This window comes from Manis pentadactyla, chromosome 1 (assembly GCF_030020395.1).
Source record: "Manis pentadactyla isolate mManPen7 chromosome 1, mManPen7.hap1, whole genome shotgun sequence".
NCBI lineage: Eukaryota > Metazoa > Chordata > Mammalia > Pholidota > Manidae > Manis > Manis pentadactyla.
In genome coordinates, this window is record NC_080019.1 from 231,692,903 (window position 1) to 231,715,812 (window position 22,910).

Consider the following 22,910-nt stretch of genomic DNA (forward strand, 5'->3'; position numbering starts at 1 on the left):
GCGCCTACCCTAGTCTCCAGCCCTGGGGCCTTGGGACCATCCCCCAGGGGGAAGAATGGGGAGGTTCTCCTCCCCTCCGAGAGGTTCTATGCCAGGGCATCAGTCCCCGTGGGAGCGGCCTGGGACAGACGAGCTGAGGGGTCCAGACCGGGAAGTTGGGGTTCGCCTCCCGAGTGTCGGCAGCTTTGGCCGGAGCGCAGTCAGGCGGGCGGGCGGCCGGCGGCTGCGGAGTGAGCCTCTCCTCTCCAGCAGATGCCTGGGGGATGGGGAGCCGAGAGAAGGGGGCTCGAGCGGGGAGTGTGTCCCACCCCCTTTGCACCCCAGCCGTGGTACGGCTTTAAAATCCTGCGGAGTTTGTCATAGGCCGGCCCCAGCACGCATGCGCATAGGCCAACTTGAGGTTTTCTCCTTTCTTTTCACCCCCTTCCCTCTCTCTTTCCAGCCGCCTTTGGTTCTGCAACTTAAAAAAAAAAGTCTTTTTTCCCTCTCGGAGACCGGAGAGAGGGAGGGAGCGCGTCAGGCAGCCGGCCAGGAGGGCCGGGGGCGGGTGGGGGGCCGCGGTCCCTGCGCCGGGCCGGTCCGTCCGCGGGGCGCAGGGCCGTGTGGCCGCCGCTGCAGCGCCCAGGCGCCACCTCCGCCGCCCGGAGTCCCGGCTCGGCGCGCCCGCTGCCCCGCGAGCTGCTCCCGCCGCCGCCGCCGTCGCCGCCGCCCGCCCTCGCCGGCGCCGATCGAGGAGGTGCCCGGCCCGGGGCGCAGGAGCTGCACGGCCGCCGCGGAGCCCTCGCCTCGACCCCCCTCCCCCAAGCCCCGCGCCCGCGCTGCCCTCGCTCGCCTCGCCCTGCGCCCGGGAAAGGCGGGGAAAGAGGGGGACGAACCCGGAGAGAGGAAGGAGGGGGCTGGGAGGCGGGAGCCAGTGTCTCCCCCGCGGCGCTCGCCCCTCGCTCCGCAGCCCCGCCGCGGGGCGGGACGTTCGGGGACTTCTGCCCACTTTGGCCCCCTTTTTTGCCGAACCCTAAAATGAAAGGACGAAAGTGGGCGCCGACTCCTGCAACTCGGACGGCGACTTGCGCCTGTGCAGCGGCGTCTCCCGGAGAAGAAGCCATGCGCGCCTGATCGCACTGTGGTCCCAGAGCTGCAGTGGGGGTGTGGGTGTGTGTCTGTGCGTGTGCTTGGGTGTGCTGTCTGTGTGTGAACACAGACGTCCGCACACTCGCGGCCGCAGGACCAGCGCCTGGAAAGCAGACGTTCCGGCCCTTAGGAGATCGGGAGGCGTGAGCCGTGGGGAGTCTGGAGAAGCCGTGGTGCGAACGAACTGGGGGCACCTGGGCGCGCGACTCGCCCCCGCCCCGCCCCGGGCCAGAGCTGAGTAGTGGGGCATTTTTTTTCACCCTCTTGTGAAGAATTTTTTTTTTATTATTTGTTGTAAAGTCTTTTGCACAATCACGCCCACATTTGGGGTTGGAAAGCCCTAATTACCGCCGTCGCTGATGGACGTTGGAGAGGGAGCGCCTCGCCGCGGAGCAGTCGCCTGCGCGTCCTCGCCGGACCCACGGCTCTTTGCGTGCGCGCCGGCGGGGCCCCGTCTTTGCTGCCGGCCGGCGGGCTTCGGCGCCCCCTCGGCTCCCGGGCGCATCCCGGCGCCGCTCCGGCTCGGGCCCAGTGACCGCGGCCCGGATTGCCTGCGCCTGCCCGCCGCGCCCTGGAGGAACCCGCCGCTCCGAGCCGCGTAGTCCCCGCAGGCTTAACCCGGCCGCCCCGCTCGGATTCCTCGGCTGCCCTCGCCCTGGTGGCGGCCTCCTCCCCGCGCCTCCTCCCCCTCGCCATGAAGGTAGGTGATCTGTGAGCTGCGGACGCTTGCCACTTTTTTTTCTTTACTTTTTTTTTTTTCCTTTTGGAAGTTAACCGAACGTCCCTCCCCCCTTCCTATCCTTGCATTTGTCCGATTGCCTCGAAAGGCTGGAGCTACCGAGTAGCTGGCTGGAGCTCCTGCTACCGCTTCGCGCACAACCCCCTGTGCAGTCTCTGTCCCCCGAAAGAGACTTGTTCTTGTTCCACTAAAAGTTCAGCAAACCTTTTCCTTGTTGGACAAAAGGTGGGAAGGGCCAGGGCAGAAAATCTTGAGAACGGTTCAAGGACTACTTTTCTTTTGCTTTGAGAAACGCGAGTGTAATTTACTATATATATATCAGTAGAGTAATGATTCAACAAATATTTACCGAGAGCCCACTGCGCGGGCACCGAGAGGGTGTGCGGCCTGGGCTTGGAAAGGGGATAGGGGACTCCCTGGTCGGGAGACTGGGCAGCCAGACTAGGGGCCGACTCCCCCAGAGCAGCGCACCCCCTCCCCTCCAGTGCAGCCGGAGGCCAGGTTGCAGGCTCACAGCGGCCAGGGAGCCCCTTACGTCTTTAAGAGTGCCTGGTAGGGGGCCAGCGGGGCCAGCGCGCACCGGGCGCGGGAGCTGGGGTCGTGTTATTAGCATTATTAGCCCTCCTGGGTGAGCTGCGGTACTTCGCAGTGGCGGTGGGGGCGGGGAGTGCGAGCAGCGGTGGCTCTGAGCCTGTCCGCCTGGAGGGCGCGCCCCGGCCTCCTGCGTGCCATCTGCCTTGTCCTTTGGAAACATTTGGGCCTCCGCGTTGGGAAAGCGGGTGGGGGTCAGTGTGTGAACTCTTGTTTGTTTTAATTGTCAGTTGTATGTTAAAGCCGAGTCACACACTTCTCGGGTCACCGAAAGTTCACTTTTATGAAAAGTTAACATTTCTTGCTGCCATGTAACTTGCTGTTTTCCCAACAACTTTTCCTCTGTCCTCCACGCTTCGGTGCTCATTTCCATATCTCTTGAACTCCCCCATTTCGGTATTCTATAAGATAACGTTGGAATTAGAATGGAGATGGATGTTTCCTAAAAAGCAAGTTCTCCCTTCCCCCAGAAAAATGTTTTTTAAGAAACCCAAACCTGAAGACCCTCGCGGCCTTGTTCCACTTTCCAGTAACAGTTTGGCATCGGGGCCCCTTCCTCTCTCGCCCTTCTTTAAGTGAACTACTCGCCGTTTGGAAATTAGTGGAGCCAGCGGTGGGATCGCGCCTTCTCAGCCCCTGCCTTCCCGCCAGCGTCCACTGCTGCTCCAGCCACATGCGGAGCTGCAGTTCTAGACAGCCTCTGCCAGGGCAGTTCCGGGGGGCAATGCTGAGAGCGCGCAGGAGGTGGGGAGGCATTGGAAACTGTGTGTCTGAGTGTGTGGATCTGTGCCCTCTGTGGGGCGGGGACAGGGGAGGCGGGTAAAGGGTCAGTTCTGGGGTCTTGGGCACACTAACCTTAGCCCCGCCCGGCCGCCCACAGGAGGACCCTCCCCTGGAGGCTTGGCCCCAGAGTCCCTCGCCTTTCTTTGCCCTCCTCAGAGCGCCCGGTTCACAAGGGGTTAGGCGCTGTGCGCACAGAGCTCCACTCTGCCCGCTGCCTTGTCTTCCGCGCGGTGCGGTGCCGGCTGCCCCCTGTTGGCTGCTTTGAGGTAGGACGCCTCGGAGTCTGTGGCTTGGGGCGCGCGGGCAGCTAGCTGCTCGCTTCTTCCTCCCACTTCTGGCTTTGGCTCTTCCTTCCTGAGCACCAGGTCCCACTCCCTGGAGGGCCCCTCCGAGGCCCTCAGAGGACGAGCTGCCCTGGGTGACTACTGCAGTGCGGAAGGAGCCACGCGTCCGACCCAGCAAATGGGGCCTGGTCGAGTGCTGGCAGGACAGCTGCAGGACGCAGGAGCAGCAGCAGCGCGCTAGGCGGCCTCGGGTAGGGCCTGCGCGCCGCCGCCAGTTCTCTTTGGGCTCCAGGCCGAGTGTTGCTTCCCTCTTTCTCGACCTCAGTTTCTTAATCTGCTAGAAAGTGAAGTTGAAACTGCCTCCGAAGAGTGGGGATGGAACTGGTCTTTTATTTTCTTTCCCTTGCACCGCACACTAGCTGCCCTTCTCTGGACAGCTGAGATCCTAAGCCTAGAAAGTGGGACATCGTGTGAGGTGTACGTTGGGGGAAGAGGGGTGATGAGGGGAGAGGGGAGAGGGAAGGAAGTGCTTGCGGTCCTGAGCGCCCTGTTCCCGGGCTGGGAGAGGGGAGACATACGGAGCAAAACTAGGCTAGGACCCCACTGTTGCTCTCTGCAGACTCTCAGCTTCTGGACTCGCTCTCTGCCGTCAGAGGCTGCTCCGAGTTCTTGCACCGATTTGGGCTCAAGGAAGGCCCTCTGTCTGTCCTCTCTACCCTCCTTTCCCCAACACACACACACTGCGCTGCAGACAGGAGCCGGCGGCCCCCTGGTGCCCAGGCTGGAGGTGTAGGGGAGCAGTGCCTCTTTATCTGCTCCCGCAAAGTGCACCCCCTGTGGGCTTTGGCCACCCCGGCCTTCACCATCCGCTCCGGCTTCTCTCCGTGTTCTCGGGGTGGACTTTTGTCTGCACCCGAGTTTTTCTCCCACAATTTTCTCCATAGTTCTCCTTGCTGTAGGAAGAGATCATGGTGAGGGAAACCACGTTTATTCCCAATCAAGACCTGGGATTCGTGGAATTTCCCATCTTTTTCGCCCCTGCGAGCCCAGGCCAAACACACTTCTTGATTCTAGTTGGTCTGCCTGGGTGTTTCCACTCCCACAGACCTGGGAGTCCTAGTGGACGGGGATGCCTAGGCCGAGGGAGGTACTGCTGGTGGCTGAGGTCTTTGCCCTGCCTTTCCGTTCTGGAATTTCTCTTTAGGGGTGCGGGTGGAGGGCTTGGGTGCTGCGCACAAATCCCGGGTGCTTTCTGCGGTGGGAATGTCCTCTAACCCCAGTGACAGTTTGCTTTCTCTCAGCCACCGTCACCCCTGGCGCGTACCCCACTTGACAAAGAGGGATTAAGAACACTTTTAGTCCAATGCGAAGGCTTTGGAGGAGAGAGAATAAGCAGCCCCCCCCACGTGGAGCACCTCTGGCTCAGACACAAGGGGCTCAGGAGCGCCTATGCCACCCCATCTCCCCTGCGCCTGAGCCTCCCAAATGCCCACAGCCCTCCTTCCCATCACACACTAGGAAGTGATTCTGAGGATTCTTACAAAGCCAGCCTCCCGGGGACTTAAAACATTTAGTCCGTTTTTTTGCCAAACTCAGCTTCTGCCCAGAACTTTTGTTTTACCCTCGGCGTGCCAGTCTCCAGGGAGGTGTCGTTTTGTTCTGTCTTTTCGGATCACATCTCCTGTAAAACTGGCAGGGATGTTTACCCTGCAAGAGTCGGCGTGATGTATGTATTAGTGAGTGAGTTCGCTATGGGTTCCTCCAGCCCCTCAAACTTGTGGGGCCTTTTCTGGGTTGCGCTGGGATTGGAGCTGGAAGAGGGCCAAGGTGTTTCCGGGCAAGCGTGTGGGGTTAAGTGGAGAAGCGATGCCCCAGGTTTCGCTGCAGGATCCCCTTTGGGACGCTCCGGCCTACCCCGAGTCTGCAGCAGGAGAGACCGGAGTCTCAGAGACCCAGCGGCCCCCTCCTGCTCGGCCCCAGCTCTGGGAACGGTTGGACTTTCTCCGGAGTCGTTGGGCTGCGAGTGGATTCGGTTTGTGTGGCTTTGCCTCTAACAAAGAGATCCGCTGTAATCCGCAGAATCTGTTATCAATTTCTCGGCTGCCCGCGCCCCCGCCCCGCCGGTTGGGAAGCTCCGAAAGTGCGCGCGGCCAGGCCCGATCTCCGCCGAGGAGTCGCGCAAGCATGTCGGAGCATGTGTGTGTGCAACTCGTGCGAGCGTGTGCCTTTGCGTGAGCGTGAGTGTGTGCGTGCGTGCGCACGCGGCCGGGGTCGCCCTTGGGGAGAGTCGACTTTGCAGCCTGGGCTGCGCACGGAGCGAAGGCAGACCTCCCAGCCCACCCCTCCCCTGGAGGAAACTTGACACTGGGGCGGGGGTGGGGAGAATAGACGGAGCTGCTCGCTCCAGGGCTGGGGAAACCCCAGGTTCCCATTCTCCGGGATGCGCCCCAGCTCTGCGGCGGCTGGGGACGAGTGGGCCACGGGCGCGGAGCCCTGCTTAGCGGGCACCGGGGATCCCATTAAACGTTTCCTCACCGAGAAGCCCCGAGGTGTCCGGGCGAAAAGGGCAACCGGCAGGGAAGCCGTGACTAGCCCCTGAGCCCCTTCTGTTTCCACCACTGCCTGGGTCCCCTCAACCCTTTGCACGGCGCGGGTTCCAGGCCCGTCTGCCTCCAGGAGGAGGCTCACCTTGCCTTTCCCGAGGAAGGGGCTCCCTCAGGGGCTGCGGGCGGCGCAGCGCAGAAGGGTTTACACTCAGCAGAGACGTAAACGGGGATTTTTGGAAACCCGCTCCCGCGCACCCTCGCCCGCCGCGCCTGGCTCCGCCGCCGCCTGCAGGTGGAGAAGTCCCCAGTGGGTAGGACGGCAGCGGAAGCTTCTGAGGCTGCCCCTGGCCCCGAGGCTCCTAATGACGGGAACACTCGCCGCCGGGGTCCTCCGCACCCTGCGATCCGGGGCTCAGCCGCAGCCGGAGCCCGCGCGTCTCCAGCCCCGCCGGGGGCCCACCCGCTCCAGCTCTGGCCTCACCCTGCACCCTCACCATTCGGAACTGACCGAACCGAGTCTAAATGGAGCTGAACGGTTGGGGTGGCGGTGTTTTCCAAGGCCAGGCTCACAGTGCCGCGGTAACTAAGTGGCCGACTCCCCCAGACCAGGACCAAAGGAAATTGGAGTTCCCCTTAGCTTCCTGGCCCCTTTCTCCGTGGCATCTGCCAGTGGAACCAGACAGGAGGGGAACGGGAGACTGAAAATTCAGAATTTGGGGGAGGGTTGTGGGAAGGGCCTTTCCCAGGACAGCAGGGCCCACACCCCCGTCTTTCCTCGGGGGTGCCATCCCTTCTCTGGGGGTGCACTGAGTCCGAAGAGAGGCCGCTGGCAGGGGAGGGGGCACTGTCACCAGTCTTCTTGATTGGGAGGGCGCATCTCCGTCCCCAAGGCCCCCTCCCCCCAGGGCCTCCCGTCTCTTCCAAGCACTCCAGTCTGGCTGCGGGGAGCCCTAAGGGGACCCAGACGGCCCTTCCCCCTCTGGAAGTGGCTTCCCCCAAAGTGGCCTGTAAACTGATTATGAAACATACGCTGTTAATTCGGAGCTGCGTTTCCCAGCTGGGCCCTCGCGCACTCCCCGGGGCCTGGCCCCCACCCTGCCCTGCCTCCCGCGTCCTGCCCCCACCCACCCGGCGCGGCCACCCCGCCTCCTCCCCAGCCGCCGGCGCGCTCCGCTCGCCTCCGCGCCGCTCGCCCATGGAATTAATTCCGGCTCCACTTGTTGCTCGGCCCAGGTCGGGGAGAGGACGAGGGGTGGCGGCGGGTTCCTGGGTGAATTCCCGAGGAGGGACGAGCCCGGCGCGACCTGCAGGGGCGCGAGGGGGTGCGGGACGCCCGGGAGCACGAAGGCGGCCGCGCCTGGCACCGGCGCTTTGACTCAAGAGCACTGAGACATGTTTGTAATCGCTGGCGTGCCCCGCGCGCAGGATCCCAGCGAAATCAGATTTCCTGGTGAGGTTGCGTGGGTGGATTAACTTGGAAAAAGAAACTGCTTCGTTTTTGCCATCAGAAGAAAAAAAAAAACTCACGGAGGAGAAGCACAATCAACAGAGAGACCCCGGATGCTTCCGTTGTTTAAACTTGTGCGCTTGAAAAGTATCTAAGAGGCAATAAACATCTGCTCCTTTCTTCCCACTGCAGAAGTCGATTGGAATATTAAGCCCAGGAGTTGCTTTGCGGACGGCTGGAAGTGCAATGTCTCCCAAGTTCTTCCTCATGGCCTTGGCCATATTTTACTCCTTCGCCCAGGTTGTAATAGAAGCCAATTCTTGGTGGTGAGTTGATTTTTATGTGCATATTCTTTTTTTGTTGTTGTTAAGATTCATTTGTATGATGCTGCAATATTTAAAAGCTGAACCGTGAGATTGGGTGCCTTGATGTAATGCATATACGTTTGATATATTTTATTTATATACATAACTGTAAACTGGAATTCCCTTTTAATTTGCAAATGCAGTAAAGCTTATCTTTAGCTCCCTAGGGAATCAGAACCTATAAATCGAGACCTTTTTCTATGAGGCCCTTGTTCAGAGGTGTGTTCTGTAGTACATCATATAATAAAAGGGAACCGAAATTCACTGCTCTAATAATTGTAAGCCTATCTATACAATTAATTTTTTGCCTCCTCTTGGTAGTAGAAGTGAGTTCCAACTTTCATCTTCTGCCACCTGAGGTTATTAACCTTCAGGGTCTGAAGTAGGCAGACTTCTAGCAAGACAGCTAAACTCCAAGTGGGGAAGTAGGTGGGCTTGAAATTTGATCGAAAGGGTAACTTGCAGTAGTCAAATGTCCCTAAACACGGGTTTCTTTCTGGTGGGGGCCTAGTAGGTTGACTGCAGTCTATCTAGAGGATTATTTTTGACGGCTTTCTGGATATTTTTTTTCCTGTAAATGAACAGCATTTTTCTGACTGTCAAACATGACTTCTGTTCACTGGACACCCTGTCTTGGATCTTTCACGATTACATAAGGAGCCCTTTTCAAGTGTCCAGAACATGGTGACTGCTTTTCAGTCTGTATGCTTGTCTCACTGTTCTGTCCACCAAAACGCACTGCCATCTCCTACCTGTGTCTAATTGTAGCTATGTTTGGCACGCAAACGTTTTCGAACAGATCAGTCCAATTTGTGGGGCAAAATGAGTCACTGTCTCTCATGCCGGGGGCCTATCCCCCAAACCACCATTTCCCCCTTTTCTGAGCGGATTTCGTAAATACTGGTTCAGGTATATGGCAACCAGGGCAGGGAAGGGAGTGGAAATTCTTAACTGAGAAGCCAATGGCGGATGGGGACTGCACAATACCTCCGTTTTCTGAGCGCAGTTTGAACAGAGGAGTTTTATGAAGCCCTTCTCCTACTTTGTCATGAGGACAAGCAGGAGAGAAAAAGCATCTGTGTGCTTAGAACTATGTATTACTGCCATACTTTCGGTGGGGTGTGGGGGGAGCCCACTTGGAGAGTTCACGGAAATCTTGAATGCACCTCTCCCCCCCTTTTCAGGTCGCTAGGGATGAATAACCCTGTTCAGATGTCAGAAGTATATATCATAGGAGCACAGCCTCTGTGCAGCCAACTGGCAGGACTTTCTCAAGGACAGAAGAAACTCTGCCACTTGTATCAGGACCACATGCAGTATATCGGGGAAGGCGCGAAGACAGGCATCAAGGAGTGTCAGTACCAGTTCCGGCACCGCAGGTGGAACTGCAGCACCGTGGATAATACCTCCGTCTTTGGCAGGGTCATGCAGATAGGTAGGAAACCATTTCACCTATTTCTAAATAGTATACCCTCTCTTCCTAGGAAAAGCCCCTAGTATTTATTAAAAGCTTGACGAGAAGGGACTCTTCCAGCAGGGCGATGGCCTGGGGATTTTTGTCATTATTGCTACTGTAGGCATGCCTGTCCCCACACCTGATTGTTACTATGCATTTTGGATTTATTTAGCCAAATCAGGAGGGGGGAGCATCCAATACCCCTTTGGTTTTTCGAACACTTCATGTGTCTAAAAAGCATTTTGTCTGGACTAGAAGCAGAACACTTATTTTGGTTTCTCAAAAGTAGATGAGAGCGGGGTCACTTACATGACTTTTAAAGCTTCAACACTCCTCAACTGTTAGGAGTTTCCTAACTGAAGCCACAATTCAAAAGGCCTGAGCATCCCCTGAAAATTGCCATCTTTTCATATGCTGGATCTGGAAGCAAATAAGGTTTTCATTTTCCTAATCTAGATGTTTCCTGAGGCTTTAGAGCTCTAGCTGTTAAAAGCTTTATTTTGGGTCCTAGAAAGAATTTTAATGAGAGGTGATCCAATTTACATTTGCAATGTTGGCAATTTGACGTCCGAGCACGTGCTGCATTATCTCAACCTAGAAACTTAAAATTGATATATATTTTTTAATGTGTTGTTCACAGTCCGATTCTTTAAGTGTGTAGCTGAATTCGTTACTCCATTCAGGGAGGGGGCGAGCTGGCCTGAAAACTGGATAAAAGGCAAAGAATTTGGAAAATTCCGTTTGCCTCTCATTTGGCCTAATGGTGTGGGCTATTATCTGACAGATGTGGTCCTCTGTGTTTTCTAGTGTGAATATTTTAGGTCCATTTACTTTTATGCAAACAAGCTCTTATAACTAATATGACTGCAGTGACTCCTAAAATAAGAAGCAATTTATCAAAGCAATTAACCGTTTATGCTGACTGAAGATAAAAAGTTGGCTTAATATCCGTCACGGATGGATAAAATGCTTTTTTAAAAACCCTGAAAAGTGCATTCATTGAGAACAAAAAGGAGTTGTGAGGGGACGTTTCAGCCAAGCAGCTTCATAAACTAAAATAATACGGGACTGGAAGCCATTCCTCTAATTGAATGGGAAAATGGTCGGCAGCCTCTGCCTGCAGAGTTTCCTGGGGCTTTGTCCTTCCTGTTAATGATTCAAATGTGCTGATGTATATACGGGGTTCTGAATCTAGGAGGTCAGCTTCAGGAACAGTTCTCCCCTGAAGGCCCGGCCGCCTTCTATAGGTGACTGCGGCTTTGGTGGAGATCCGCTTCTCCTGCCTGTGATAGGGTGAGCGAGCTGAACGCTTACTTTTTAGCTGTATCTGAACGGTCAGTTGTCAGCTTTCCCCCTCTCTCCTTTGCCTTGTGTGTTCCCCCTCGACTGCCTTCACCACAAACTGTAGGAGTTCTTTTCCCCCGTGTAGGAGTTAGCAAACATCAGACACGTCTGATAGGAACCAGGAGGGAAACAGCTATCGCCTCTTTCGGTATAGTCACTGGAACACAGCTCTGATTTAAGAGCCTCGTCTTGTCTTCATCTGTAGCCTGTTTGGGGCCAAAATGTTCAGAATAAGCTATCATTTGCTAAGTGGATTTGACTTCTGCTGGAGATTTATTTAAAATGCGGTCCAAGATTCAAAGAGGCTGCTTCCTCAGGGAACAGGCAGAACCCTTGGTACAAAGGCCTGTATTTAATCGTCCCTTGCAAGTCCACTCGCCAGTCCTCAGCTGGGTGGTATTCCTGCCTGCTGGTTGGGAAGTGGCTGGGAGTAGAGCCTCCTGACCGCCTCCTAGATTCTACCGGCTTGTGTCCTGGGAAGCTGACAGTGCCCTTGCCAACAGGTCCCCAGGTGCCAGGGTCTCAGAGCAGGAAGCTGCTGCTGGGTGGCGTGTGGTGGAACACTGCCAGGGCCTTCTCTCTCTCTCTTTTATCTGAAATTGAGATGGAGAGGAGAAAACCCAGCATAGGTGTTTGCAGAAGAGGAACAGGAACCCAATCCCAAGAGTGGCAGAGTTGCTTAGCTTTCACTTTGCCGCTGGAGGCAGGTTGAGAGAGTGGGCTAAGGGGACGCTGCACGTCTTCACTGCCGAAAGGAGTGTGTGCATGGACTCCAAAGCCCTAGTGCCCCAGGGGTGTGGACAGCGCGTCCTGTCAGTGACTCTGACCCTGCGCTGGGGCCAGTGTCTGGAACAGGCCACCACCTCCATCCCTCTTCGACTCATTTTTCTAGAGGGCCAGCTGCCCTGGAGGCACTGTACACAATCGCCTGGTGAAGGGCCACTCTTCATTTTGGAAGCTTTCTCATTGTTCATTAGGCTCCCCTCCCCTCCAGCTTTTGTCTCCTCTCCTCTTTGTTTCCATACTGTGAAAAGCTAGATAAGAAAAGCACCATTTTTAAGGGGTGTGAGGCTCTGAGGAGATGGAGATTCCCAGGGAGGGAAGCCTAATTCAGGCAGCTCCAGTCCACCCATGACTGCAGCCGCAGGCTATTAGCCAAAGAGCACTTTTTCAAGCTGACGTTTGCCCTGCAGTGACCATTTAGCCTAGAGATTTCTACCAGGTTTGCATTGTGGGGCAGGAAAGAAAATGCGCAGGATAGACTTCAGAAGAAAGCAGCATTATTGTGTTTCGTATAAAGCCCTTTTATGCTCTGTGTACACACAGGACAGTGTCTCATTTTCCTCTATCTCCTAAGGACCATTTAATCTCTATTCCTCTGGCTACCTCCTTATCCTACAGATCTCCCGCCCAGGGCCCCAGCATTTTCTGTGTTATCAGTGTTAATCCTCAAATATCTCCCTGCAATCTGCCTGTCCTCTCCATTCCTCTCCACTCCCCCAACGTTGTCTGCCTCTCCGATTCGAGCTAGATAGATGTGACACCCCACAGGAACTTTCTGGATCTTCCTGCCAACCACCAGCACACTCGTCAAGTTATTCATTTTTTTAAAGGTGGGGGGGGAAGGTCTGTGGTACCTGGGAACCATTGCCATTCCTGAAAGGGGGGATGGCAAATGGCTGCGGGCTGAAGTGCAGAGAAGTCCAAGAAAAGGGTGGCCTGCTGGACCCTGGCATTCACATACCCTTCTTCCTGCGGTCCCACCCTTCTGGTTGGAGTGGAGTCCCCTTGTCAGCTGTTCTAGTACCACCTGCATCCCCACCCCCACAAAAAAGAAGATTGTTAGCAAGCTCTGTAAATGTAGGAGAAATCAATTCTGGTACAGGGATCTCAGCTCCAGAAGAGGCCTTTCCCCATAGGCATCCAGTTCAATACCCTTATTTTACAGTTGAGAAAAGTGAGCCCCCCCCTCCTGCTCACTCCCCAGGCCCAGCTTCAGCTGGCCTGGCTTTAACCCTTTCCATTCTCAGCACAGCATTTTTATTAATGGCTTCTTGTTAGTCTGGAAATAGCTCCACATACAAGGGGAAGACAGGATTCCCGCTTCTTTCCACTCACAAAATAGGGCTCCTCTGTAACTGCTTCTCAAGGAGACGGTCTTGACAAGTTTGCGGGAGGAGAAAGCTTTTTGGTTCTGTTCCCCTTAGGTGGTGCCGTTTCCTTCTTGCTGTTACCCTAACATTTTGAGGCAGAGGCTGTCGGGAGTTGTACAAGTGTCATTAAAGAGGGGGCAGGCTGTTTGCAAAGTAGACAGGGATCTTCCGGAATGAGAAGTAGGAGGCAGGTTGCATGCATAAACGCTCCCGAACCAGGTTTAGAAATGCGCACTGGGGCCACGGAGCCCGTGTCCTGAGACAGGCCGGGGACGCCAGGCCCGAACCGCGGTGGCCCCAGGGAGTGCGGCCGCTGCAGGGTGGTCGGGCTGCCAGTCCAGACCCGAGACCTGGAGAGACTCTCAGCCTAGCAGCAGACGTCGTGCAAGGCCGAATGAAAATGATGGGAAGCCTTAAGGTCGGCGTAGGGAGGGTCCCCGGCTTCGGAGCGTCCCCGGGGCGCGGGGTCGGGCAGGGCGGGAGGCGGGCGCCCCGGGGGCGCGGCTCTGACGGCGCCCCGGCCCGCAGGCAGCCGCGAGACGGCCTTCACGTACGCGGTGAGCGCCGCGGGGGTGGTCAACGCCATGAGCCGCGCCTGCCGCGAGGGCGAGCTGTCCACCTGCGGCTGCAGCCGCGCCGCGCGCCCCAAGGACCTGCCGCGCGACTGGCTGTGGGGCGGCTGCGGCGACAACATCGACTACGGCTACCGCTTCGCCAAGGAGTTCGTGGACGCGCGCGAGCGGGAGCGCATCCACGCCAAGGGCTCGTACGAGAGCGCGCGCATCCTCATGAACCTGCACAACAACGAGGCCGGCCGCCGGGTGAGTGCCCCGCCCGCCCCCGGGCCCCTCCCTGGCTGCGCCCCCCTGCGGAGGCGCCCCGCCCGCCCCCAGGGCCGAGAGGGGGGCTTTCTGTGCCCAACTCCTCCCAGCGCGACAGGCCGCCCAGGCCGGCTCACAAACACCTCGGCCCTGGCCTTCGCCCTCCCCCCTGGACCGTGGTCCTCACCTGGGAGAGGGACGTATTCCTGCCAGGAGGTGCCCAGCGCAGCAGGCCTCCCCGCCACTTCGGGACTTCCATCCTTCTCACCCCCTGTGTCATTAGATCTCAGGCCTGATGCATTGAGGGCTTTTTGGTTTTTTGTTTTGCAAAAACAGTGTTAGATGTATGGAAATGCACAGGTCTGACCACCTGGTCAATCCAGGGTGGCTCTGGAGAGCAGAGAGCGCCGGGCCAGTGCCCAGAGGTACCCGTCCTTGCGAGCCCTCACCAGCAGCCTTGTTCTGCCCTTTCCTTCTCCTGGTGGGGATATGAAAAGCCACAATAGTTAAAAAAGACCCTTTTTTTTTTTTTGCCTGTGGTTGAACACATGGGACTTTATGGCTGCTTTAAAATGAAGGGGTGAAAACTTTTCTTAACTTTGGCAGCGTCGAAAACCAAGGCCATTATTTTTTCACAGAACCCAAGGTAGGTGCCAGGAACTCTCTGGTCAGAGAGTTGACTCTTCTGTATTTTGGGGCGAGGAAAAGGGAAGATAATCACAGAGTAAACCATAGAGGACTGGGCGGAGCCTTAGAACCTCTCTCTCTGTGCACATCCTCATTTGGAAGATGGGGAAATGGAGGCTGCAAGAGCCACTTCATGGCCATGGAAGAAAACTGATGCATTGAGATAGGAGCCCAGGTACTTCTTATTAACCGCCTGCATCATAGTGCAGAAGCAAAGGGCTGTCGGTTTGGGAATTAAAGTCATCTAGGTTAAAAGTCCAGTTCTGGCTGTTGCTTTCTGTTTCTGAGCCTCAGTATCCCCTTGGCCTTATCTGTTGGCTGGCCATGGCATTAACTGTCATTTGGGATTATGTGAGGACTGACTGGGAGCATACAGTAAGTAGGCTGAACCAGATGGAATTACCAATACGTGAGTTATTTCTGACTTACAAAACAATTCCCTGCGGTTCGATGGAAGGTTTGAGGTTAGTGTCAGCCAGTAGTAAATGCTTGGTTAGCAACAACTTCCTTACTAGAGATTATGAAGCAAAGGACACAGAGAAGCCGAAGATGATCTAGATACTTCCAGCTAACCTGTTAAGGGGGTGTCAGGCACGCCTAGTTACCACAGAATTTTGCCTGTAGTGACCTAAGGGCTCAGATAATCTCTGCAGAGCAGGCGTAGTCCCCTGTCGCTCTGGTGTCTGACTGGATGGACTGTCTCTCCCCGCGGGAGCGAACCCGAGGCCATGTAACGGCCATGGCAGCCCCCACCCTCTGGGAGCCCATGAGCCCACCTCTTCTCAGCAGGGACACATACCATGTGCTCAGTGCCTCAGGCCAGAAATGCCTCCAGGACAGAGGTGTGCTTCCCTCTGCTGGGCCCCACTGTACCTGTATTTGGTGCTTTCATCCATCTTTGGGGATTTCATAGGTTTCTTTCATGTGTAGAAATCTTCAGGGACTTAGTGACCAAGGGGAGAAGGTCAAGGGGTGTCCAAGTAGATAGAGGATTTTGTGAGTTGGAAAAGCACCTTTGATACAATTTCACTTACCATCTATATTTTAAAGTAGTGGGTTCTCTTTCTAAATTTTATAACTTGAGCAGTGAGCTGAGCTTGGATCCTGGTGGATGAGGTTACATGGAAGAGTTTTTTTCCAGGGTAGAGGAGATGGGGGTAGGGAAGGTGGATACAGTGCCAGGAAATCATATTATACTCTCCTGGGGGCATTAGCTTTTTATTTTCCTCAAAGGGGAGCAAAGGTTAAACACATTTGCAAAACCCTTCCTCAGACTAGCTGTGTGTCTGAAACTCTTTATGCCAAGGGAGATCGGTTAGCTGCCTTTATCAGAATGCACCTTAGGCATTCCCTGAGGAAGAAAGGTGTGGTGCTGGGTGGCAGCAGGCACCTTGCTCCCTCCAGCCTCCTGACAGGCCCTCTGCAGTGCGCCAACACCACTCCCCCTCTGGAGGGTCACTGGTACGGGAATCGTGGGCAGTGGGGACTATAAATAGGCAGCCATCACCTCCCAGACTGTTGGGCTCAGTGGGCTGGGGCCAGACGCACGGGCACTGTTCCTGGGAGGTCACGGTGCAGGGACAGGGCCGGCGCCCAGGACCCGCACCCAGTCGCCAATCCCTCGTCACCCTGGAGGAAGACCAGATCTACTGATCGCATCCGGCACGTGGAGCACTTTGCACGCATCCCTGATTTTATCCTTACACAATGCTGTGAGGTTGGTACCTGCACAGTCCCCTTCACAGATGGAAAACTGGGCCTCAGAGAGGTGAAGCCGGTGGCCCGAATCCAGGGCAGAGTCAGGAGAGAAACCCAGTCTGCTGGGGCCCAGGGCTGGTGACTGAGGGGGAGCAGGAATGCGCATCCCCGGTATCCAGGCCCAGGTCCCACACTCTGGCCTGGGCCACGCATTGATGCTGTCGGGAGGAGTAGATGATAGAGGGTGAGGGCTCTTCTGGCAGGGCCTGGCCCACAGCAGTAGGAGCGGTAATGGGGGTTCCAGGTCCCAGCCCCCACTCAGCCCGGGCTGGACGCCCTCCCTGCTCTTCCATCAGTGCCTTGGGAACTCAGCTGCCCCGGCTAAGTCCTGGCACCCCTCCTGCCAGGGGCCCCCCCTCTCCTTCTCTGTGAACCGGGGATGATGACAGCACTTACCGTATAGGCTGACTGTGGGGATTGAGCCGGGTGCTGCAGGGGACAAGCCGGACGGTCTCTGCGCTTGACTGTTCCAGATGCATTAGCCGCTGCTGATGCCCTGCAAACAGAAGCAGCAACCGGCGTGATGATTTTTTTCTGTTTTCCCTTTCAAAACCTGGTTGTTCATTCTGATGACGTGTGATAATGAGGGGCCAAGAACATTAAAGGAGGCGGCAGTAGCCCGGCCCCTCCCCCGTGGAGCTGGTGGACGCGGCGCCTCCACCGTCTGTGCACTCACTCTCCCCGTCTCCCCACAGACGGTGTACAACCTGGCCGACGTGGCCTGCAAGTGCCACGGGGTGTCCGGCTCGTGCAGCCTCAAGACGTGCTGGCTGCAGCTGGCCGACTTCCGCAAGGTGGGCGACGCCCTGAAGGAGAAGTACGACAGCGCGGCGGCCATGCGGCTCAACAGCCGGGGCAAGCTGGTGCAGGTCAACAGCCGCTTCAACTCGCCCACCACGCAGGACCTGGTCTACATTGACCCCAGCCCCGACTATTGCGTGCGCAACGAGAGCACCGGCTCGCTGGGCACGCAGGGCCGCCTGTGCAACAAGACGTCCGAGGGCATGGACGGCTGCGAGCTCATGTGCTGCGGCCGCGGCTACGACCAGTTCAAGACCGTGCAGACCGAGCGCTGCCACTGCAAGTTCCACTGGTGCTGCTATGTCAAGTGCAGGAAGTGCACGGCGGTCGTGGACCAGTTCGTGTGCAAATAGCGGGCACCTGCCTGCCACCCGGCCCCACTCCCAGGACCCACTTATTTATAGAAAGTTCAGTGATTCTGGTTGGTTTTTTTTTTTTTAATATTTTGGTTTTCCCCAAGAATTGCAACCCGAACCATTTTCCCCCCGAGTCCCGTCTAAGAACTCTGTGGTTTATTATTAATAATATAATTATTATTTGGCAAGAAAGGGGTTTGGGAACCAAGAAAGATATTTATTTTGTGGATCTTTGAAAAGGTAAGACAAGACGACTTTTGATGGTAGAGGAGGAGAGGGAATAACATACTCTTAACTTGGTTGTGTGCACATCGAGGAAGTAAAATATGTTTTCTTTTCCTCAACTGTGGGGTCATATGGACAGGTAGCAACCAACTGGAAGAAGGTGGTGCAAACCTATGCGTGATTCAGCGTCTGAGACCAAAGTGAATTGTAAATGGTCTGGTGGGAATGGAAGGGTCTTGAGAAAAAAAAAAATGAGACCCTGTCTCCCCCAGCCTTCCCCAAGGGGCTGGCAGCCTGAAACATTCTCAGACTGGTAGTTTAAAATGTAAGAGCAAAAATCTCCTCTTCCTCAAAGAAAAAGCTGCATCATTCGAGTCTTCTCAAACATTCCATCTACAGATGGCCCTATTCTAATAGCTCCTAAAACTTGGAGGAACAGAGCTCCCGGAAAGGAAAAATCTTCCCAACTCCTGTATTAGGATATTGATTTGCAGCTTTTATAGGAATTAGGTTTCAGATTGGAAAAGGTCCCCGACTGGGTCCTAGACTTTCTGCCTGGAGAGGGAGATTGGCTTGACTATACAGGAAAATATCCTGTCGTGTTCTTGGTTAGTAAATGATAATAAAAGGATTCCATTCAGAGATCCTCAGCCCAGACGGCAAGGTAGTTGCGCACAATTCAGCACGGCCCCAGAGCAGAAAACCACCTATTTGAGGGGAAAAAATTAGACCCTGCCCTCCCACTTGACCCCGGGCCCTCTCTGATCCCCGTGGTGCTGCGAGGTGATGCTGGCCCCCGTTGCCCCAAACGCAGCCCCACTGCGTCCTCTGTAATTGTAGAACAGGAACTGAAACATTAGGAGCTCCATTTGGAAAACAGTTTGCTACTTAGGGATTTTTTTTCTAAGACTTTTTTGGAGGAGCAGCTTAAGATGTTTTGATGACAGTGCCTGGAATCCGGAGGTGCTGCCGTTCCACTGTTCCGATCCTGTGTTTAGGCTACCCACTCGAGTTTTCCCATTTTGCACCGCAGGTGTACCCTAAAAGTGTACTTGGACAGTTGCATTTATAAGGGTGGGAGGGTAATCTGGTTTAATGGTGCCTGATCTCTCAAAGTCTTTTTGTACATAACATATATATATATACATATATATATTATATATATATATACACATATATATATATATAGATTATATCTCAGTGCAGCCAGTGATTTAGATTTACAGTTTACTGTGGGGTTATTTCTCTATCTAGAGCATCATTATGCTTTATCAAAGTCCAGTTGGGATTTTTCCAGAAGGTTCCTGAGTTGAGCTTGGGCCATGGTCCTTATGTGGTCACACCTTGTGCATCCCTAAGCAGCCTTGTTTCCGAAGAATCTGGAAGGTCTTGCTCACTGATAACATGTTGGTTTGAAGATTCCTTTTATCTTCCCTGCCCTACCCCCCTTTCTCCAGCTTCCATTTCTGTACGGAGAGGGCATTACTTGTTCGTCATAGACGTGGATATGAAGAGAGATTCAGAACTCAGAGGTATCGTCAGAATTTCTCATTCTTCAGTTCATTTCCAATGCCTGTTTGAGCAGATAGTAGCTAATTTAATCCCTACGGGAAATCCAGCTCACAACGTACATACTTTAAATTTCATTTTTAACAAGGACACCTTTTTTCAGAAAGCGCCATCAAATGTATTCTTCTCTTAGACTTCCATCGTTTTAAAATTTGGAAAGTTCATGTCTCCTGTAACCCTTCATGTCACCTCAGCCATCCGTGGCTCTTAATTTATTGCACAAAGAATATTCACTTCCCCTCAGTTGCAGCGAGTTGCAGAGCAAAATGTCTTGAAATTAAAAAGCACTAATTAGCTTAAAATGTCACTTTTTTGGTTTTTATTATACAAAAACCATGAAGTAATTTTTTATTTGCTAAACCAGATTTTTGTTCCTTTTTAGCGATTCATGTTTATGAAGAGAGTTGAGTTTAACAATCCTAGTTTTTAAAAGAAACTATTTAATGTAAAATATTCTACTTGTCATTCAGATATTATGTATATCTTCTATGGCCTTTGTTCTGTACTTTTAATGTACATATTTCTGTCTCGTGTGATTTGTATATTTCACTGGTTTTAAAAAACAAACATCGAAAGGCTTATGCCAAATGGAAGATAGACTATAAAATAAAATGTTACTTGTATATTGGTAAGTGGTTTCAGTTGTCCTTCGGATACTTCATGTGGAAGTTTTTTGAGGATTTTACCTAAACCCAACTATTTGGAAGCTTCAAAAGATTTCTATATGTAATGGAACAACAAGGTATTCTCTTTTCCTATATATATTCCTCAAAAAAAGAACACATCAAGCAGATGGCTTAAAGCTGGTTATAGGATTGCTCACATTCTTTTAGCATTATGCATGTAACTTAATTGTTTTGGAGCATGTAATATCTTAAGAGACAAACTGAAAAGGCACATGCTTTTATCCAAGACCTGGATTTTAGGCCCCCAAAAAAGTATGTGTGTGTTTACTCCCGCCACTGTCACACCTATTTGAAGTTACTGTGGACTGCATGTCTCCTGCCCCTTTGAAAGCAGTTTCATGAAAAGCCAGCCTCGGTCTGCAGAGAATGAAAACTCATTGGAAACTAAAGGTTCGTTGTGTTAAGTGCAATTAATACAAGTTCTCGTGTTTTCCGAAAATGTGCCCTGAAATCTGGCCCGCACAGCTGAGATTGATATGTTAGTCCTGTGTGTTTTTTTTCTTTCCGGATAACCTTGTAACATATCGAAACCTTTCAAGGATGCCAAGAATGCATTATTCCACAAAAAAACAGTAGACCAACATATAGAGTGTTTAAAATAGCATTTCTGGGCAAATTCAAACGCTTGTGGTTACTAGGACTCACATCTGTTTCAGTTTTTCCTCCGTTGTATATTGACCAGTGTTCTTTATTGCAAAAACATATACTCAATTTGGAAGCGTCAGCATATTTTTTTTCCTTCATCCTGGAGTGCATTCAAGATCTTCCCAATACAGGAAAATTAACAAAACATTTATATGTAGGCAGCAGCAAACAGAGCCGTGTTCAAAACAGCAGCTATGGGTTTAAGTAAAAGGAAGCTTCAAGTCCAGTTTATCTGTTCAGTTCTTGGAGCTGCTGACCTCCTGTGACCGGCTCTGTATGTTTTCGTAGCCTACCTGAACCCTTTACTCATACAATTTTGCCAATACTAATTTTCTATTTGTTTTTGCAAAACATTCTTCAAGCCACTGAAATGACCAACTACGACCCTCTAGAGGGTAAGTACGCTAAGTAAGAGATGGGTACCGGGCAGCTCCAGGAGACCATTAGCAAAACCAGTCCCCAAGGACCGAGTGGTCCACAACGGAGAGACAGAAAAGGTACTTAAACCTTGATGCAGATATGTAATGCAAACGTGCACAGGCCTAAGATACTACATTATCGCTATAAAGCATACTTTTAAAATACTTATTTTTCCAAGTATTTTTTAGTCTTCCCTCTCAGTGGAACGGGAACCGCCACCAAACAGATGCCATGTTTTGAAAGTGAGATGATGAAATGAGTGTTGAATATAGGAAACACTTGGCAAAGTAGGAATTAAAACTTAGAGAAGGAATCTTCTAATTTACCTGTTCGCACAGACTTGACACCTAAGCCTGATGACTGGATAATATTTTAGTGAAACGCCATCTTGTCAGTCAACTTTAAAACCTGGATTTAGAATGGCAAAAGGTCAGCACATGGTATTTTTAAAACAAATATGTATCAATTGGAATTTAGAAGATTTAATTAAAATGCTGTCTTAGTATTTCAAGAGCAATAAAGGATGGAGGAAAATTGCATCTTAGGCCAGTTTTATATGCAGTGTACAATTTGCTGGGCTAGAAATGAGATAAAGATTATTTATTTTTGTTCATACCATGTACTTTTCTATTAAAATGGTTTTTTAAATGAAATTGGTGCAATCACGTGTGTGTTTAGCTGAAACGGTGTTCATGGCAATCCAAGTTTGACGTGGGCACGGGGTATGACTTTGGCTTTAGGGTATCTAGAAAAACACATTCATGTTTCAGGCATGTAGATGATATTGTGGTTGAATATCAAGGATTTATTTTGTATTCGAATGCTCATTTTTTCTCTTGCCTGTTGCTCTTCTTTCCATTTCTTATTTCTGCTGTTGCTGTTCATGTGTAAGAGTTACTTTATAAGATTATTATTCAGTGTAGGCGTTGAGCACAGTGACATGGGATTATGTTGAAATTCCAGGGCAAGAGAAGAAAGCCAATGATTTGAGGAGAGAAATAATGTTCCAGATAATGAGAATGAATCACCTGGAATATTCTGCTCGTTGCTTTTTGCATGTAGCTGTAGTCATCAGCCAAGTGTCTAGATCAGGGTTTCTGAACCTCAGCTCTTGGCATTTGGGGCTGGATAATCTGTGTTGTGGGAGTGTGTCCTGTGTGATTGATGCTGAGCAGCAGAGCATCCCTGACTTCTACTTACTAGATGCCAGTAGCATCCCCCATTCTCCCATTCACGACAACCAGAAACGTCTCCAGACATTGCATGTGAACCCAGGGGCAGAAATCACTCACAGCTGAGAAGCATGGCTTTAGATGGAGGGGTGGAGGCTCTGGGCATTTGGAGGCAACAGGCTCACCACAGCGGGGGACTGTTCCTCGCTCAGGCTTACTGATGAGTCAGTAACGGTGTAGAGGATGGATGTAGAGGATGGACGCAGCATCTTCACTGGGCAGCCTGGGTTAGCAAGGAAGAACACAGGCTCTGGGGCCAGGCTGCTTGGGTTTCAAATCCCAGAGCTGCCATTTGCTATCTCAGCTTGGGGAACTGGACATCAGCTCTGTGCCTCTGAGCCCTTGTCTTTAAAAGGAGAGAGGACCACACCTACTTCTTAGAGTGATTGTAAAGATGATAGGAGCTAACACGTTTGGAGAGCTTGGAGCACATTCTATGCATAGTACAGTGCTTGCTAAATGTTAGCTAGGAAGTCTTGAGTGTGAAGATTAAACCCAGGAAGGGTGGGCCAGTGATGTTTAGCACACCCAGCAGCGGCTACCCCAATATGAGGAAGGCACCCTTAGGGTTTGGGGAGGTTGCAAACATTTCCAGATGTGTTTTGTTTGGCAAAACCTTAAAAAAAAAATTAGTTGCCAACATTTAAAAGATGAGTGTTTTCGCTTTCATATTTGGGTTTCTGGCTTGAAAAAATGAGAAGAGCCGGCCACCTGGCTACGTGATAGCCGGGGTCCCCTGCGGCAACAGTCAGCCGGAGACAAGCAGCCGTGAGCCAGGGTTGGGCGTGTCCAGTTAGCGGGCCATTTGTGTCACCTAACTGACCCCTGCAGGCTCACGCACTTGTGATGGTTTTTAAAAGTGCAAGCCAGGCCT

The 22,910-nt window shown here is 52.8% G+C and overlaps 1 protein-coding gene across 3 annotated transcripts; it reads left to right on the plus strand.

The window, feature by feature from the left end:
* Positions 1-914: 914 nt before the first annotated feature.
* Positions 915-21,473, plus strand: WNT5A (Wnt family member 5A). Of its 3 annotated transcripts, none has more exons than XM_036878143.2 (5): positions 915-1,828; positions 7,711-7,844; positions 9,068-9,318; positions 13,365-13,657; positions 16,798-21,473. In XM_036878143.2, exons 1-5 carry the CDS (start codon positions 1,823-1,825, stop codon positions 17,254-17,256), a joined length of 1,143 nt encoding a protein of 380 aa, XP_036734038.1. In that variant the 5' UTR covers positions 915-1,822; the 3' UTR covers positions 17,257-21,473. The 3 variants fall into 3 exon arrangements, with proteins under 3 accessions (XP_036734038.1, XP_036734040.1, XP_036734039.1); XM_036878145.2 differs by lacking the exon at positions 915-1,828 and adding an exon at positions 3,647-3,776; XM_036878144.2 differs by lacking the exon at positions 915-1,828 and adding an exon at positions 6,551-7,521.
* Positions 21,474-22,910: the final 1,437 nt, after the last annotated feature.

Excerpts from the sequence above, each read along its gene's own strand:
- WNT5A (XM_036878143.2), top strand. Across the intron at positions 9,319-13,364 it reads TGGCAGGGTCATGCAGATAG|GCAGCCGCGAGACGGCCTTC; the intron begins GTAGGAAACCAT and ends CCCGGCCCGCAG. Across the intron at positions 13,658-16,797 it reads ACAACGAGGCCGGCCGCCGG|ACGGTGTACAACCTGGCCGA; the intron begins GTGAGTGCCCCG and ends GTCTCCCCACAG.